General features: G+C 36.9%; 1 protein-coding gene across 6 annotated transcripts in view; it reads right to left on the bottom strand.

The window, feature by feature from the left end:
• LOC149771963 (uncharacterized) overlaps nucleotides 1–19,002 on the bottom strand; it is a 75,283-nt gene that overhangs the window by 29,707 nt on the left and 26,574 nt on the right. For 5 of the 6 annotated variants that reach the window (XM_089948017.1, XM_089948020.1, XM_089948018.1 and 2 more), the window contains exon 4: nucleotides 699–15,817. The exons of the other annotated variant lie outside the window; for it this stretch is intronic. In XM_089948017.1, the coding sequence (XP_089804143.1) occupies nucleotides 15,585–15,817 (233 nt within the window). In that variant the 3' untranslated portion in view covers nucleotides 699–15,584. Of the gene's footprint in view, nucleotides 1–698; nucleotides 15,818–19,002 lie in introns of those variants that run through there. 6 annotated transcript variants of the gene reach the window in all.

Genomic DNA, 19,002 nt, shown 5'->3' with positions numbered 1-19,002 from the left:
CTGGTATGTTATGAGAGCATAATCTGAACAAACCTGTCTTCTCAGTTATGTCTAAGTTACTCTTTCTATTCTTTGACAATTTCCTCCTATAAGAACATCTTACTGGATATCAGACCATGGTTACTTTTTAAAATCAACAGATTTAATTGAAGCATGTCCCTTGTAAGATTTAGTCAAATTTAGTCTCATACCTGTTCTGGCAATACAAGTTTTCTTTGTTAAAAAATCTACTGATTCAATCCCTACAGGACAGCAGTCTGGGATCAATTTCACTTTTAAATAGGCTTTATACTTGGCTGTTCAATTTAAGAAGTTGGTTACACTTCATCACAGCAGATCTGAGTAATTTTTGTTCCTCTGATTAATCCTAACAAACTTCAGAGACCCATATATAATAGCACATTATGTCAAATCTGGGTCTGTGCAGTTTGCATTATATAGGGTTTCAAAAAGTTATGCAAATCCAAACTCTATTTAATGCAAAGAACACCTTTTCCTAACTAAAGTTTCCTCAGTACTGTAAGTCTTACACAGGGCCATAGAGGAAAAGTTTGATGTCAACCAAAAATACTAGATATTATGATATTTGGCTAATGGTCCAATACAGGTCAGGTGAATGATCTCAGACCCCCAAGGGCCCTAAAATATCCCATAAAATTGCATGGATTATAGAAGGGGAAGATTAAAAGTCAAAGAACCTTCTTTCATTTTTTTAGTCGCACATGATGATAATATAATGTTCAAGACATGGACATTTCTAAGTATGTGTGAATAACACTTTTAAAAGCAAAAATAAAAATCCAAGTAACAGTTTTATAGAAAAGCACACAATATGCTATGAAAATTCATTAATTTTCATAAATGATATGAACTGTATAAAAGATGCAAAGAACAGTATGCACACATTAAAAAGTTAACAAATTTCATTATAAATCCCTTCAGCACATGTATATAATTCATGGAATAAGCCGACATATACAAACTACAACACAAAGATACCTTAGTAAACCTCACATCCCTCTTTAATATTTTGTCTTAACAATGTTCATCAAATAAGGCCAATGCACTTATATTTTATACGTAAGAGATAAATATATTGTGTCTTTATATTATGACATAACAATTATCATCAAATAATGGCCAAAGGCAGTTTTAAGCATTTATAATTTATATGTAAGATGTAAGTGTACAGTGTCTACATATTTACTGTTCTGTATCATGGGATATTCTGTCATGCTTAAATTTTTAACTGCATTGTGTTATCATAGACAATAATACCAAATTGGAAATGACAGTTCACTTATAGTTGTCCATATACACTTGGAATGACTTTGTCAATAAACACACTTATTCAATAAATAGGATGAGTTCAATACAACTGCACCGGCTTCCAACTGTATATTGTGGATTATGCTGCTCAAATTTTATGGACTACTTTGCAGATCTAATGCAGTGAGCAGAGGAAATATCACAGCAAGGTTTCAATCTCTGTTACATAAAGACCTGGAGCCTAATTGGTGAATGACTGGAATTAAGTGATAAATGTCAAAATAAAACTATTTAAATACCAGGTTGTCACAAGTCAAGTTACATTCTCTGAACAGAAACAATCTGGCTATGCATAGCAACATGTGGGAAGAATGGCACAAACTGAACATATGAAATTAAACTTCAGCTTCCATACTGGAGTAACAAGCCTCCCTTCAACAATCCTCTCCACATCAAAACAAGCATTTTATTTCCCTTTTGCTGGTTTCTTCATATACTGTGAATAAACCATCTTTCATAGGGTACCAATTTTTATGTATTTCATGCTTTCAATGACTTTAAAACCCCAACAACAGAACACACAAGAATCACTGTGCAAACAATAGAACTCCTTCCCCATATCCACAAAATTAAGTTGTTGTTGTTGTTGTTGTTGTTGTGGGATTTAATGCCATTTTTCAGCACACGATAGGCTATACATGACGGCCAGTATTAATGGTGGAGGAAGAACCCAGGAAAACCCTGGAAAGAACCACTGACTCACCAGAAGCTACCAGCAAGCTTTCTCACATACCCACACTGGCTGAATCCAAGACTCGAACCAGAGCAGACAGGGGTGAGATGGCAGTGATCTGTAACGGAGAGCGCTTCAGACAACTCGGCCCCCGACAAAATTAAGTAATAATAATAATAATGAGGACTATGTATAGCACCTAATCTTTAGAAGCTCTAAGCGCTTTACAACATTAGTCAACACCTATAAGATAAAAAACATATAATGATATGATTACAAAAACAAACACCATGAAATTAGAAAACATTAAAAAAAATGCTGAGAATATTTAAGGTAGGAAACATTATTAGGTCTTTAAGTTTGTTCTTGCAGTCGAAATAAGTGAGTTTTGAGAGCCCTCTTGAATGTGATCACTGTGTCTTTGTGTCTAAGTTCAGTGGGCAATTCATTCCATGTTGCTGGGCCCTGGTATGCAAAAGAACGCTGTCCATATGACTTTGTTTTCATAGTGGGAATAATGAGTATACGATTGTCAGAAGAGGAGCGTAAGTATCTTGCTGGTGTGTACACATGGGTGAGGTTGGATAGGTATGTTGGACTAGAGTCCAACAGTGAAACGTAGCACAGAGAACAAATTTTGTGTTTGATTCTGGATCAAACGGATAGCCAGTGTAGAGTATAGAGCAATGGGGAGGTGTGCTCTGATCGTGGTACTCTAAGTATGATCCGAGCAGCTGTGTTTTGAACTTTTTAAAGTTTCTGGGGCAGATATTGAGATGAACCAGACAGAATTGAGTTACAATAGTCCAGTCTTGAAAGTACTAATGAACACACAAGTGTTTTAGTGGCATCAACTGAAAGATATTTGCAAATGGAGCTGATGCGTCTCAGCTCAAGATATGCAGCCTTGCATATGTTCATGACATGTTGGTGCAATGTGAGAGCACTGTCCAGAGTAACACCTAGGTTTCGTACTGATAGTGTGAATTTAATGTTGGTGTTGCTGATATTTATTGTTTGAGGTAAAGGATGTGAATGAGAAAGTCTTTGTGTTGTGATCAGAATGGCCTCAGTGAATGAGAAAGTCTTTGTGTTGTGATCAGAATGGCCTCAGTTTTATCATCATTCATCTGCAGCTTGTTACATGTCATCCATGATTTCACATCAGAAATGCACCTCTCTACACCTTGGATGGTAGCATCAACTTCAGTTGGGTGGCTAGATTTGTATATTTGGGTGTCATCAGCGTACAATTGGTGGGACACTGGATGATGATCCATGACACTTGAGAGCGGCTCAGTGTACAGAATGAAGAGAACAGGTCCAAGAACAGACCCCTCTGGAACACCACAACACAGATCAACTGGGCTGGAGTGTATTCCATTTGCAGATACAATTTGTGTCCTGTTGACCAAGTAGGACTTGAACCACAGTAAGGCTATATCATGAATGCCAAATACATGCTGAAGACGGTGAAGTAATATATCATGGTCTATTGTGTCAAATGCTGCAGACAAATCAAGGAGGGTGAGGACTGTAATCTTTCCGCTATCCAACGCAGAGATAATGTCATTAACTACTTTTAGAAGAGTAGTTTCAGTACTGTGGCAAGGGTGATATGCAGATTGTACATTGCTAAAAAGACTGTTTGAATTTAGATGAGATACAAGCTGGGATAGAACAACCTTTTCTAAGATTTCTGATATGAATGGGAGATTAGAAACTGGGTGGTAGTTCTTTAAATCATTATGGTCTAGTGTTGGTTTCTTCAGCAGAGGCTTTACAATGGCAGTTTTGAAAAATGATAGGAATTCCCCGGATGAGAGAGAGGTATTAATAACATCAGTTAGTGAAGGCAATACTGGATCTAAGCACTCAAGCAGCAGTGATGTTGGAATTGGATCAAGTTCACATAACTTTGGTGCACTCTTCATCAGGATTGTACATATGGAATCCATAGAGACAGGTTCAAATGCTGCTAATGGTTGCCGCTCAAATTCTGTATCCCAACTGTATGGTGACGACGAGTCAATTGAAATTGTGGTGTCAAGCTTATCTCTAATGGTTTGTACTTTGTCACGAAAGAAATTTGCAAACATGTCCGGAAGGTCGACTGGAGAGAAGGTAGTTGGAAGTGGTGTAGATTTGTTCCTTGACATTAGCTTGTTAGTAATCTCGAAGAGCTCTTTGCAGCTGGAACTTTCCATGATCATAGTAGGATAGTGGGCTGATTTCGCTGCATGGACTATATTTGTGACATTCTTCTTAGTGGCTTCATAGATTTGCTTATGAATAGTGAGTCTGGTGGAAAGCCAAAGCCTCTCAGCTTTACGGCGGTCTCTTTTAGCAGTGCGAAGCTGGTCCCTAACACTGCTATACCATGGAGAACACTTCTGAATTGATACTCTGCACTTGATAGTTGGTGCATGTTTGTCAAGCAATGAACGCAGGCAGTTATCAGGTTGTTCTGCAGTAGGAAGTAAACAAGTTTGTTAAGTTAGCCTGGATGTCGTGCATTAGTTTGGTTCTATTTATCATACGGAGGTTTCTCTTAGTAGCAGATAAAGGTGGAGGGTTAGGGACTGATACGTCAAGATGGCATACAATGCATTGGTGATCTGATGCAAGGTCATGGGATACCAGGGACAACCGTAGAATGTTATCATCAGGTCTATGAAGAATCTGGTCTAAAATGTGACCATGTTTATGGGTGAGTTGGTTAACTGACTGTTTCAGGTTAAAAACATTAATGGAATCTAGGAGTTTTGATGTCTTTGGGTTTCCGGGACAGTCAAAGTTGAAATCTCCAAGAATAACCAGGTTGCCACCTATCAAATTTCCATAGTCCTGGAGATTCGGAAACTGCTCCAAAAAGAGAGAGTCAGCCAGCTTGTTTTTTCTACTAGGAGGAGGGTAGTATAGGCAGAAAAATTGAACTGACCTTTGCTCCAGTGTGAGTGTGGTTTGGACTAGTTCAAACGATGTGTGGTCGAAATTGAATGTTGTGGTGTGGTTAAGACGTTTTATCATGGAGTTCTTTGTGATGACAGCAATTCCACCTCTGCGAGAATTACGGGGGAACAACTTGATGGAGTAACCAGTGGGTGTTAGATCCGCACACTTGGGCTCATCGCCTATTGTTTTTAGCCATGTTTCTGTCAGGAAAAATAAGTCAATATTTTGGTCATTGATAAAATGAACTATTTCTGTGCGCTTTTCCGGTGGTCCTACTGACTGGGCATTGAACAATGCAATACGCAGAGGTATCTCCTGGATAGTTGACACAAAGGTTGACAAATTAATAGGGATTTGAATTAGGTTATCTAAATTAACAGTCGATTTTTTTTTTAAATTGTTGAACCGAAATAAGGAAGATAACTGGAATTCTTCTTCCTGTTCTACGTCGGCCAGCTTTGAAACAACGTTTCTTTTTTCGCTTCTGTTTACATTTAGGTAATGATGAATGCAGTTCCAGTTCGTTTAGCCTAGAGCACAATGTAGTGTGGACAGCCAAAGAGTGATCATTTAAAGCAATTAATGTGGGTCCATCATAGCATAAACGGGTTGACTGGCGAGTATCACGTGATGGTGGTTTGTTCAAAAACAGTGGAGCAAGACAGCTGAGAAAAGCCTAATTGTTCTCATTTCCAAAACAAGGAGATGAAGAAACACATACAAATTTAACAGCCAATACATAATGAACACAATAACGTAGATGAAAACAGGCAACAAGCACAAATATCATGAAAACGGCATTAAAAAACAGAACAGCTGCTTCAAGCCAGTTAAGCGATAGCGGCCATCTTGTCCTAACAAAGTACTGACAAAAATGTAATATTTTTTTTGCCTATAAAAATAGATACCCATAAAAATAAATGAATTCATAGTTTTTACCTCACTTCAGAAAGCATCTGTCTTAACAAACAATTTGTTTCTCTTTATCTCCCAGTTGGCTATTTAAGGGTGGATGTAGTCTATGACTTGAACTTCAAGAGACTGATACTCTGCCTTTATATATTAGAAAAATTTAGGGTGTGTGAAAGAGTCAAATATTACAACAGCAAATTGCATATAAAGCAAGTTTGGGGAATCTACCATGATATAAAAGACTGGGCAAACATGACCATTACTTCAATACATTCTGGTATGGGGAATTTCATTAGCTGCAGGCAGATAGTTCTTATTAGCAGCTGGCAGACTGTTCTCATTAGCAGCTGGCAGTGTGTTTAAAATCTTTCTATGGTAAGAAATTGCAACATTATGCCTATATACCTTACAAACTAACATTTTTCATTACACTGCTGCAGTGAACCTACTTAATATTTTTAAATTTCAGATGGCAACTTCAAAAAATAATTAGAAGGGCGAATTCTGATAAAAATTAAATACAAAGCACACACAGACTATTAAAAGACAAAATGTTAAAAGTAAAAATACCAAAGACAACACTATATTTAACAAAATAAAATAGCACAAAACCATTTGTTTGCAATTATTTACAACTGCATCAAGGACATTATATGACAAATACATTTTGGGTGTATGATGTGAAACAAGAAAACGAAAGTAGTATAAAACAATTTAAATTACCTTAAAAGACATTATTATCTGAAAACAAAAACATAAATAGCTTTTATTCACCAACAATCTGTGTTCATGAATAAAATGGTTCAATAAGGCCTTTTTCACAATCATGGTAGGAATGGAAGAATAATATCTATTGAATTTATGCTCTCCTTCTCTCTCTTCCCCACTCCCAATACACATATAGAAAACTTTAAATTTGTTCATCATATTTCCTTTCCAATAGTTAAGCCCATTTTTGTCCTGAAATCTTATCCGACTGGCCATATCATCTGTTTGAGCTCATGGCACTCCTCAGGCATATAATAAATGAAAAACATACCATATATTCACACATATATCCTGCGAGTTATAAAGAATTGTATATACTCTGCACTCCCCTATGTGGTGTATCTCAGTGGGCATATACCCTGCACACACACCACCATGCAAGGTATCTCAGTGTGTGTATAGCCTGCACTACCCCCCATTCAGGATATCACATTGGGCAGGTTGTAATACAGGTTACTGCATTTGTATGGGAAAATATGAACGAGTTTTTCGGATGGATATGCTGCATGACCTTGTAAGTACAGTATATCCATCTGAAAAAACGAGTTCGTATTTGCCCATACAAATGTAACCTTTTTATTATATGTTCATTTTCTTATTCTACCGAAGGCTTAATTATATAATAATAAAAACACTACAAGAAACAAAGTAACTGAATTTATGCCACATTCCAAACTAAATACACAAGCGCAGATTCATCAGTACACAAAAAAACATTATTAATGTGCACATAACTCCGCTTAGATAAATTTGAACATTGTTGCACACTAGACATAACTTTAAAAAGAAAATGGCATTTTGGTCTATGTAAAACTGAAATTTGGATTTGTATTTTGAATGAATGCGCATTGCAACAACTTTTCCATTTAGTCTGGAATGAATAGATTTTGACTGCAATTATCAAAAAGACACTATAGAATGTTTATTTCATTTTGAGTGCAGTAACGAGGATGTAATTGCACTTGGAATATATTCAAAATTATGGTACAATTTCAAAATGTGTAATCAAGCTTGAGAACCCATGACATTGCTCATGTAATTCAGATTTGCAGAAGAAAGTAAATTTTGAGGAAATTCAGGATGTAAAACTAAGTATATTTTTGGCCATTCTTATTACCAGCTAAAGGAGACATTTTATGCCTTGTCACTTGCATGTTATTTGTAGGGACCCAGACCTATCTGGTTGTCTATCTCTAGCCTAAATCTGAAACACTGTATCAAAAAAGTTAATGCGGAATGTGGCAAAGAAGCTGATATGTGGCAGACCACGAATAACCTGCTTTAGTTTATTCAGAAACAAATTTAATCAACCAAAATGTAAAGCATCTACTACATGAATGTACGTGATTTGTTCACACAGTAGTTCGTAATACACTACTGGGCACAAACGAGTGCAATATGAAGCGCACATGAGTGCAATATTGTAAAATACTGCATGATTCTGACAATGTAAAGTTAACAGAGAAAAACATGAGCGTATAATAACATTGTTTTTAATACAGCTAGTAGTCATCGGCTTATTTCTAAATTTATACAGATATAATTTTTAATAATGGTGTTTAAAAACAACATAAGCACAGGAGCTCATATCATTACTTACAATTTACCAACAAATCATACAATTACTATATAATTATATGAGAGGACTCTGTTCTCCTCTTATGCAAGCTATGCAAGAATTAATGCTGATCTTTCAAGCTACATGTCATGTAGCATATTAAATCTGGTACCACTGTTTAGCTCAGACATTCAATTTTTTATGCCAACACAAAGTTGTACTTACCCTCGTACTTTAAGGACTGCCAAACCAATTTTCTCTACTACTGCTTGACACGGCAATCACTAGTTGACTGAAAATGACATACTGCACAACAAATAAGGGAGCAGTATACCATTCAGTGTGTTGCACTTGTGTATTAAGCAGATGTAATCATGGATGTCAGGAAGGTAATTTAACTACATTATTTAATACATGTACCTAATGTTCTTCACTACTGTTATACTAGTGTTCATCCCATCACTACTTTAGTAGAAATATTGAAAGAAACCTATCTGTTTCATCAGAATTTCATCCTGTGAGAACTGCTGTCAAATCCATATAAGCTCTTGTCTGACTGGTTTTCACTGAAAGCACATTTTTAAGTAAATTATATTTCTCCAAGAATACTTACTCAATCACATTACATGAGGAATATTAGCCTGCTACCTCACAAATCCAGCCCTACTATGAGACAAAAGCATCTTATCCTGTCTTTTTTTTGACAGGGCAGGAACTCTTGCCCATTACCTCCCCTTGATACCACCAGATGTTACCAGTTTTGGGCTGAGTGAGACACTAACAAAGACGCTCACATGATGGGGTGGTGAGGAGGGTTTTTAAGTAATTTTTTAAGTAATGTGATTGGGTAAGTATTCTCAAATAAACATAATTTACTTAAAAGCTGACCACTCTGGTGGCCTAGTGGTTAGAGAGTCCAGGATAATGTGACTGGGTGGGACATCATACTACATGTCTGCGGCACGATGCCCCTGTGCTAGACATCACTATAAACTGCCACACTGAAGACATCTTAGCGATATGACTGAAATGTTTTTAAAGCTATGTTAAAAATCCAAATCACACACATACATATACTTAAAAGTTTGTTTCTTCCTTTGAATAAATTATCTCCTAATGGCACAAGCAACACAGCCTGGGATCCCTTAACCTAGGACTCATATATATGGTTGTCATGAGAAGATGAAGCTGAAATCTTCTCAACTACAAAGCATTTCACTGGTGAATCCAGCAAAGCTAACAGACTGTGTTGATTGATCTAGTTGGGTCTGGTGACTGTCTGTACTGCTGCCACCAGATCCAAAATTTGTCTCTGCAATGCTAAATCCCTGAGGTAAAAGCTTGAGAAGTTTGACTCTGAAATTGCCAGCCAACAGCTTCTATAAGATCTAGGATCAAAATGTTGCATTCAAAAGCAAGTCTCACAGAGAAGGCTTGAATCTCTTGAGCTGTAATCTTCATTAGGTGACTCTGATCTTGTGAGATCTCAGAGTATGCCAAGCATATAACCCACTTCAGCCATGAAGCAAGGGCTTGAAGGGTGATGTACTCTTTCTGGCTTTCACCAGGAGGAAGAGGCGTATTGCACATGCCATGACTTGTCTCTGTATGTCTCAAGTAGTGCTTGAGGGCGCAGACAGGAGCCTGCATGGCTGCTGCTTTCAACTTGTCTATGATTGAAAAGGGAAGGATGACAACTCGTTGGTTACCAATGGATAGTAACCAGTTTTTGGCTACAAAGCCTGGTTGTGTTAGGAGGACTACAGAACCATCTGTTCTGAACTGAAGATAGTTGGGGTTGACTGAATGGGCATGAAGCTTGCATGCAGAAGCTAAGGCTATCAAGAAACATGTCTTGTATGATAGAAACTTTAGCGAGGTGTGGGCAACGGGCTCGAACTTTCTTGAGTTGAGCCATGTTAGAACCCAGGACAAGTTCCATTTGTGAAACAATGTATGGATTTTGGTAACTGGAGATCAAAATTGGCTAAAAGATCGCAAAGGTCTCTATCACGCCCAATGTAATATCTGCCATGTAGTCAGAATGTGTCTAATATCATAGACTGATAGCCTTTGATAGTGATCAGGGCCAACTGTTTCTCTTCAAACAGCCAGAGAAAAAAGTCAGCCAAATGAGAGACAGAGGCATGCAAAGGGAAGATGTGATGGACCTAGCACCAGTCCCTAAACACACACTACTTCCCCTCATAAGCCTTCAGAGTGGAGGATCTTCTTGTTCTCGAGATTTCTTCCACAACTGAAGGTTTGAACTGCTCGTCTTGCAAGGCTATCCTGATAAGAGCCAAACATGTAGAAGAAGATGGATCAGGCAGTGATTGAACACCCTTGACCATGGTTGCATAAGGATATGGGTTTGCTGGGATCTTCCTGGGTAGATCTATCGCTAGCTCAAGTAAATCAGTGACCCGGGATTTGACCCATCTGAAAGGGGTGATCAGAATCATCTTGCAATTCTGACCCATAACTGCTGGTATCAGGAGTGGGGGAGGTATGCAAAGGCCCTCTAACCTCCCAACTGACTGACAGCACATCCACAGTCCAAGCTTCTAGGTCTGGAACTGGAGAGATGAAGGTGGGCAACTTGTGATTCCACCTTGTGACAAAAAAATCAATCATTGGGAATCCCCAGAGGGCACAGATCCAGGTAAAGACTGATGGCTTGAGAGACCATTCCACATGAAGGACTTGGCCTCTCCTGGATAGAGAGTCAGCCAGGACAATGAGTCTGCTGAGAATGTGTCTGACTTGCACATTGATATGGAAATTGTCACACCAATGCAGAAACAACCACATCAGGACACACAGGTCAGGTGATTTGGTGCCCCCCCCCCCCCTTTTGAGGAGTTAGGTCATCACTTCCGAGTTGTCAGCCATGCGACAGATCTACCCAGGAGACCAACCACAGACATGCATCCAATTGGATTAGGTCGAAATTGGCCGAAGTTGTCAAGGTATTGGCCATAGTGTGGTGAGCTGTTCTGTTAATAACCTGAGTGATCCTGGCCATCGCCTTCCAAGTGTTGCTATTGTTGGATTGATCGGCGAGTCGGAGGCCAAATCTAACATGGAGGATGTTGCCACTGTTCTGAACCAGCTTTGACATGGCATGGAACATGTTTTTATCCACTCTGTAATACAATGAAGCTGACATGTGGATAGCTGCCAAATTCATGTCAAATGTCAGGATTTCCATACTGAAGACATTGGAGTGCATCTGATACAGCAAGAGGAGAAAGCTGCTGGAACCTGGCTTTTCGAGAACACCTTATTGTTGCCTGGGTTGCCAATGCAAGCCTGTCATTAATCTCTTTACTCTTCACTGATTTGGGAAGCAGCTGAAAAGACAACATCTCCTCCTCCTCCCCAATATCAAGCAATGCCTGGACTTTGTAGTCTTATGAAGTGGGAGGAGGCGCACAGCATTCCAAAATTAACAACACCTGATAATTTTTCTCGATGGCAGCTAAGAAACCTGGATTCAGTCTACTCCATAGTTAGACTTGAGTAAGACAGATGTGTCAGTGGCTGATCACAATCACTGTGTGCTGGGCCCTCATCCAATTTGGCTTGACGCTCTGTGAAAGTCATGCTGGGTGTCATCAACGACTCCGCTCGGTCATATTTGTCAAAGTTACAAGCTCTCCCTTGAGGGTAGGCCAAGTGTATTCAAAAGTCTGTCATTGCAAGCTGGTGTGAACATTGTGGTTAGCCTGGAGACTGGCTGTAAACATGTCATTCCACCAAACACTGGTACCAGCCACTCCAAAGGCCTGGCTGAATGGACCAATGCTTAGTAATAATTAATCACAAGATCAAAACAGCGTGAAATCCTAATAATATAATCATAAATATCCAGCAGCACTAAATTATAGTTGCCAATACATGCTCTACAACGAATGTCATAAACAAAAAGGTCAAATTCATGCTCAACAGTTTGGTGGGATGAGGTCTTACAGACAAATTCCTGAATAAGTAACAAAATCAGTCAAAAACTGTCCAAAATTGCAAAATAATGCATACAACCTGCAGGAGATCAATAAGTCCACAGATAATTCCAAAACAAATGATAGATGGGCCTCTAGGAATGTAGAAATGGCTGGATTATCAGAGGTGATTGCAGTATGTGTGCTCTGCACAGCAGTGAAGCTAAAAACCTGATGGTATCAAGGGGAGGTAAAGGGCTAGAGTTCTTGCCCTTTGTCTATCTAAAATTAGGATGAGACATTTTCCTCTTTTAGTAGGGCTGGATTTGTGAGGTAGCAGGCTCATATTCCTAATATAATGTGATTATGGAACAGATTTGTTGAAAATAATGTCATTTACTGTTGCAGGATGTGATTCAGTCGTCTTTTTGTTTTCTGCATCATTGTCATCTTTGTCAACAGCATTACAATCAAACTACTGCTGGTGAAATTGTCCATTTTGCTTAAGTATTCCATCACTGATTAATCCATTGGTTCATGTGAGATTATCTTAGGGTTTGTGCTAAGTATAATCGTGAAAGGGGTATACAAAATATCTTTTACATTAGTTAACTTCTGCAGGGTACATGCATGGGTGCAGTATATGTATGAAAATACAGTAATGATACAATCCATTACACCCTTTGATATCCGACATAAAACAAATGGTGTTAGGAAGGATAATACATTCTATACAATATAAGCCAGTAAAATTGTGAAATAAAGAACATACTCTTTTACAACCCAAACAATAAAATATGAACGAAATCAATAATGAAGATAGTAAAAATGTGTTATACACTGGTAGCCTAGTGGTTATAAGCACTGAGTCTGGATATGTATTAGGCTCTAGACGAGGAGTGGAAAACAATTCTTAGGGAAGGGGGTCACTCCATGAATACTGGTAAGTTGTCACAAAATAGCAAATTTATACAATATTCATAAAATCACTCACAAACTATTACATAAAGACCCATTAGTTTCTTTCTACAACAAAGTAAATACAGTTAGTAACAATTAACTAATTACACATATATCCAAAACTTATCTTAGGGGGCAATTCATATTCTAAACCATTTTGTGGGCTAGATAGAAATGTGAGACAGGCCAGATCCAACCCATGGGCAGTATTTTGCCTACCCCTGCTGCAGACCACTATCTTTCTTGTTGAAGTCCAGTAAACAGTGTTGAGGTAATATGTCTGAAAGGTTTCACTTCCTTTTTGCTGGTATGGTAGTTTCCTCCACCTCACAACTTAATATCGGAATGGGTGTTGGGTTCTAAATATAGAAATCTCCACATACCTTGAATGCATTATCATGGCTGGGGAGTGTTGAGTTCATAACTCTACCTAACCAGTTGAAGGTATTCAGATAAATTAGAAAAAGGGATCTACAATAACAACAACAACAAACACACACACATACCCTCATATATTGTGATAATCATTAGCTTTATCAGTGTCATTCAGGCAACTTTTATTGGAGTTGTTATGGTGAAACAATTTGTAAAGATATCAGATATCAAACTGCAAAGCAGACTTGATATATGGGTATAGGTTTAAATCTTGCTAAAGGAATAGGGATGTTTTTTAAAACAGAAAAGTTACTGGTCATTTGACCAATTTTTTAAAATGTGTTTCAATTGTAAATGCTAGCTTCTCTATCATATTTTTAAAAAGTAAAGGGATTTTATAGGTCAACTGGTCTAAAAAATACAGGGAAAATGATTACTTTACTTTAGAAAATCACAAGAAATATAAGCAATATAGCTGCTAATATCACCAACTGATACACATTTGTAAGTACCTGACTAGGCAATAACCAAAACTAAGGCAATTAGTGATAGGTGCATCATAAAGGGTCTAATTAATTACAACTTGCTCATCAGAGCCTTAAAGAGAATAAGCTGTATTGGAAGACAATACAAGTAAAATGGGCATTTGGGGGGCAACTAATCAAATTGATCAATCTGAATGCTAGAATTTCAACTCATTTAAGGCCATTTTATTAGAAAGCTGCATGCCAAGTTTGGCTGACACCCAAAATTCCATGCTAATGTAATTCAGCTGGACTGACAGTCATTTTAACTCCTGCATATGTCATGGAATGCTAATGGTCATACTTTCTCAAGGCCTTATTAACATTAATGTACATGCTAAATTCAGTTTACATTTTAAAAAATGCTATGTTAAGTTATGCTGCCAAAACACAAAATAAGAAGAGTGAAAAACTGGAGCCATAAATCCTCTAAAACAATAAAAACTTGGTTGAAACAAGAAAACCCTTGTCAAAGAAAAGGTGCATTACTCCTTTATGGAAATATAAATGCGAATCTTGGTAAAGTGATCCTGTTGAAATCAGTCAGGGTTACCGAATATCATGGCACATAACTTCTGTAGGTCACATCATTACAGGGCTGTGTAAAAACTTTGGTTGAAATCCAATAATCATTGACTATTTTAAGATTTTAAGATTCAGTAACTAAAATTAAGAGGATGGGCAATCAGGGGACATAACTCTTCTAAATAATGACACTGAAGCCTGTACATCCAACTTTTTTAAGGTATCATCAATATAAAGCTGCACACCAAATTAGGTATAATCCATTAATTCCCATTAAGGTTATATAACAGATAAATACAGGGATGGCTGGAAGGCATGCACTTGTTCCCAATGTCAAACAAAGAATTCATTCAAGGAAACCAAAATATGCATACTTGGGTATATAATGATATGTCATGAAAATAAGATTAACAATATTACATATAATGGATGAAAACATTAGAAAAAGTTTTGTGAGCATAAAAACACTTTGTAGAGATGGAAATGAAGGAATTTCTCAAAGGCACATATCACCTCCTGGAGAATGTGACTTTAAAAGCTCTGTAAACAGTCACTGAAAATATATGCTGGAATAAATTAGTGGGAGGGGATGTGCCACCTTAATAATATTGTAAGCATTTTCAAAAGGATCAGTAAAATTTCTTTACATTATTGAGAAAGTAAAATTCAGTTTAAAAATAGTTGAAATGTGGAAATATTGGTTGAGTAATCATTTAAGAAAAAAAGCTTATGTTAAAGTTGTTTGTTCTATTGTTAACCTGTGTCAATTCTGGTTAACCTATCACCTTTTCAGCTTAAAGATTTTATATGTGACACATAAATACTACCATGTTACAATGCTATCCCTAAATATAATATCATGTAGTATAGATCATCTGTTAATCACATCATCGAATTTGTAACATAAAAATACTACCTCAACCAAGTTACATTATCCGTGGAGAAGATATAAAGCAGATATCAACTGATGATGAGAATTGGGAAGAGAAAAAGAGACAGAGAAAGACAGACAGACATGTGACTCAACCATTATTTAGTTTTATACTAATATAAACACTATGTTATACAGCATCTCCGTATTCTGGTAAAGGAGCAGCAGCAAGAGAATATTTTGGTGGTAACATGATGATAGGCTGAATGCCACGTGAAGAACCATCATAAAATTCTATGCTGCCTTGACCTTCATCCTCTGAACTGGCCTGTGGTCTATAACTATACACAACCATTTCATAAGAAGGAGGTGGGTCGCTGTATAATGGTCCAGCTAACTGATCTTGAGAGGGGGTATATATAACTGAAATAAATAAATGTATGTTTATGTATGTATATATTGATTTCAACAGAACATCATCTCTATCCTGGATATGCAGTACTTAGTAAAGTTACATATTAAAAAATGGTAAAGGCACAAAAAAGGGAGGGGGGGACTGCAAAAAGCTTCAGTTAGATAAGTCATTCCCAACAAAAGTAAACATAACAAAATTATCATATCAAAGATAAATGTTTTAAGTTGTGTTACACCTCTGTAGTCTTAAATTAAGTAACAGAAAATAAAACCATTTTGTAAAATTCAACAAAAATAATTTATTTTCCAAGAATACAAAGTGAAAATTTGAAGAAGAAAAAACTTGTAGTATTGTGAATTAAATCCCAAAGAGTCCAATAAATTCTATCACAAGCCCAAATGTATGAAATTTGAATTAAATTCCAGTGGAATTCCAACTATATTCCAATACTGAATGTGTTGAAGTGCCTGTGATCTCAAACATAGTAATGTGTCAATAGCCTGGAGTGTGATGATGTACTACGTCTTTTGATGTATCACATTAATATAGTCCAAAAATATCTTTGTCAGAATTCACAATAATTGCAAATTATTGTATCTGTTCAAGAATATTACTGTGCACTTTGCAATTCCTGTGAATGAAAAAATCCATCCAAATCCAACACTGGACACAATAATAAGATTCATTCTGCATCAGAAGTTCAGCAAGAATGAGTAATTTTCCATTAACAAGAATATATACTCCTCTACTCGACCTAGGTTGTGATTACCACTTTCTGAAAATGCTATGTCACTTAATGGAAACTTCCATTCTAGAAATTTCTAAGGTCAGAATCAAGACCATAAACATGTTTATCATTAACAACAATCTCAATATTTAATCCACAATCATAGAAAAAATGTTAGCTATGTATTCGTTTGTTTACAAAATAAATGAGGGCCCCAAGTGGCCGAGTGGTCTAAAGCGCTTTCTGTTACGGATCACTGCCATCCCACCTCTGTCTGCATGGGTTCGAGTCTCGAATTCAGCCAATGTGGGTATGTGAGAAAGCTTGCCAGTAGCTTCTCATGGGTCGGTGGTTCTTTCTGGGGTTTTCCTGGGTTCTTCCTCCACCATTAATACTGGCCGCCATGTATAGCCTATTGTGTGCTGAAAAATGGTGTTAAACCCTACAACAACAACAACAACAAAATAAATGTTACTGGTCATGTACACCATGAGCTTGATTTTGGACAAGGTCAAGTACAAAATACAGATATACGTAACAAACAATTATTAAGAAAAGGTCAACAAATAGTAGAAATTTTTAATAATCAAGCCCAGAGTCAAAGCACTGCTGAAAAATTTAACAAAAGCCATTACAAAAAAATTTTCATAATGCTGCTACTGCAGAGAAGTGAATGTCTAACTTTAAATTAATGTGGGTTTGACAGAAACATGACCTATGTACACAGGTTTACCTTTTAAAATTTGTTTTTGAATAACTACAGTACAAATACTATTATTATTATTATTTAATATCATGACTGTTGTATATACTCTATTCAACAAAATATAAAATACCCATTTTAATATTGTTCTCTCCCAAATTTATGTTCCACACAGATTACCATATCCTGCTCACTTTAATCTTGTAGGTTAAATCATCACTGCCTTAAAAAAATATTACTGGCCTGTGTTTTGTGTATCATAGCAAAACAATAATTTCACTAAATACAAATATATGATATCTCAGCTATACCTGTCATACTGGCTTAAAAGACAACTTCCACTTCTGCTGCTATAACATGACTACTTTTCCTGCCATATAATAAATTAATTCCTTTGACCCTCTACCCTAATGATAAAAACTGCCTTGCTTTTAATTCTGACACCTTTAAATTACAGTGTCAATGTGACTGGGGTATAGTGAGTATCTGAACATAAATTCACAATTATTTAAACAATACCTTCCTCATGAGGCAAATTTTTGTTGTTGCACAGACTGTGCCATCAATATAGATACACACCAGCATCCACTTAAGGTAGAAACAACTGGTTAGGAAACAACTTGATGCTGACCACTGAAGGCAGGTGACTGCTACATACAGGATGTTTATACAGGAAATTTGGAGAAAAGGGATCATTAGGAGATTTGACTGTACACAGTGAGAAGTGTTACACTTATAAACATGTGTCAATATGACCATTCCTTAATGAACAGCTATACAAATATTTTCAATATGGTCACCAGGACCATCAAATTGGAGACCTGGTCAACATCATTTTCTTTTGTTGAATGAAAACCTCATGTCACTATGACTGTCCATTCAGGATAAGCATTTAATATATCAAGATTTGATTACATGGTCACCATAGTGGATATACTAGGTGTCAGATCTGCTTCTTTATTTAGGATGAACATGACATCTTTGGAAACCTTTTACAGAAAAACCCTATGTTGCTACAAACCATATGTGTAAGAGAAATACCCACAGCAAGATTTTCAAGATAGCCACCATGCAGGCAATATTGTATATCAGAACACCATCCTTTTTATTTAATATAACACAGACATTTTAAGAAGATTTTTGTTGAATCTATTTTGGAGAAGAAGTGAAAATTAAATTTGGGAGCCATGTTTTGAGGTCAGATTAGCACCATTTTCATTCAGTACCATGTAGACATCCAAAATCTTTTATAAATCTACCCAATATTACCATCCGTTCAAGATGTAAAGATGTCTGCTATGTCAGCCATATTGGATGTCCAAGGAGAACCAGTTTTGTTTGGGACCAAGAAGACATCATATGAAGTCATTTAGTGAAAATCTGATGTCATTAAAACCATCAGTTCATGATAAGTTGTAACAAACTTTTCAAGACAGCCCCTGTGGTGGACATGCTAGATGTCTGACAAGTACTAGGAAGCCACTTTCAACATAGTAAAGATTTTAGTGCAAATCTAATGTCTGTATGACCATTTGTTCAAGAGGTGTAGTGTTATATTTCAAGAGTACTGTTCCAATTCCAACTAGTCAATGGGATGAATGATTTGTAAAGTTTCATCAGAATCCTCCAAGTCATTAAGGAGTAGTGATAAGAAACTTGAACTTGTGGATTCTGGAGACCGAATGGATAGACCAAAGGCTACTGCATACACTCTTCTGCTCTATGACTAATGAAGCAAAACACTGCAGGAGCAAAGTGCTTTG

The sequence above is a fragment of the Sinohyriopsis cumingii genome, unplaced genomic scaffold (genome assembly GCF_028554795.1).
Source record: "Sinohyriopsis cumingii isolate HCF-2022 unplaced genomic scaffold, ASM2855479v2 utg001542l, whole genome shotgun sequence".
In the NCBI taxonomy this organism is placed as follows: Eukaryota; Metazoa; Mollusca; class Bivalvia; order Unionida; family Unionidae; genus Sinohyriopsis; species Sinohyriopsis cumingii.
The sequence above is the reverse complement of the archived record's forward strand: the minus strand, read 5'-3'. Positions and strand labels throughout refer to the sequence as shown.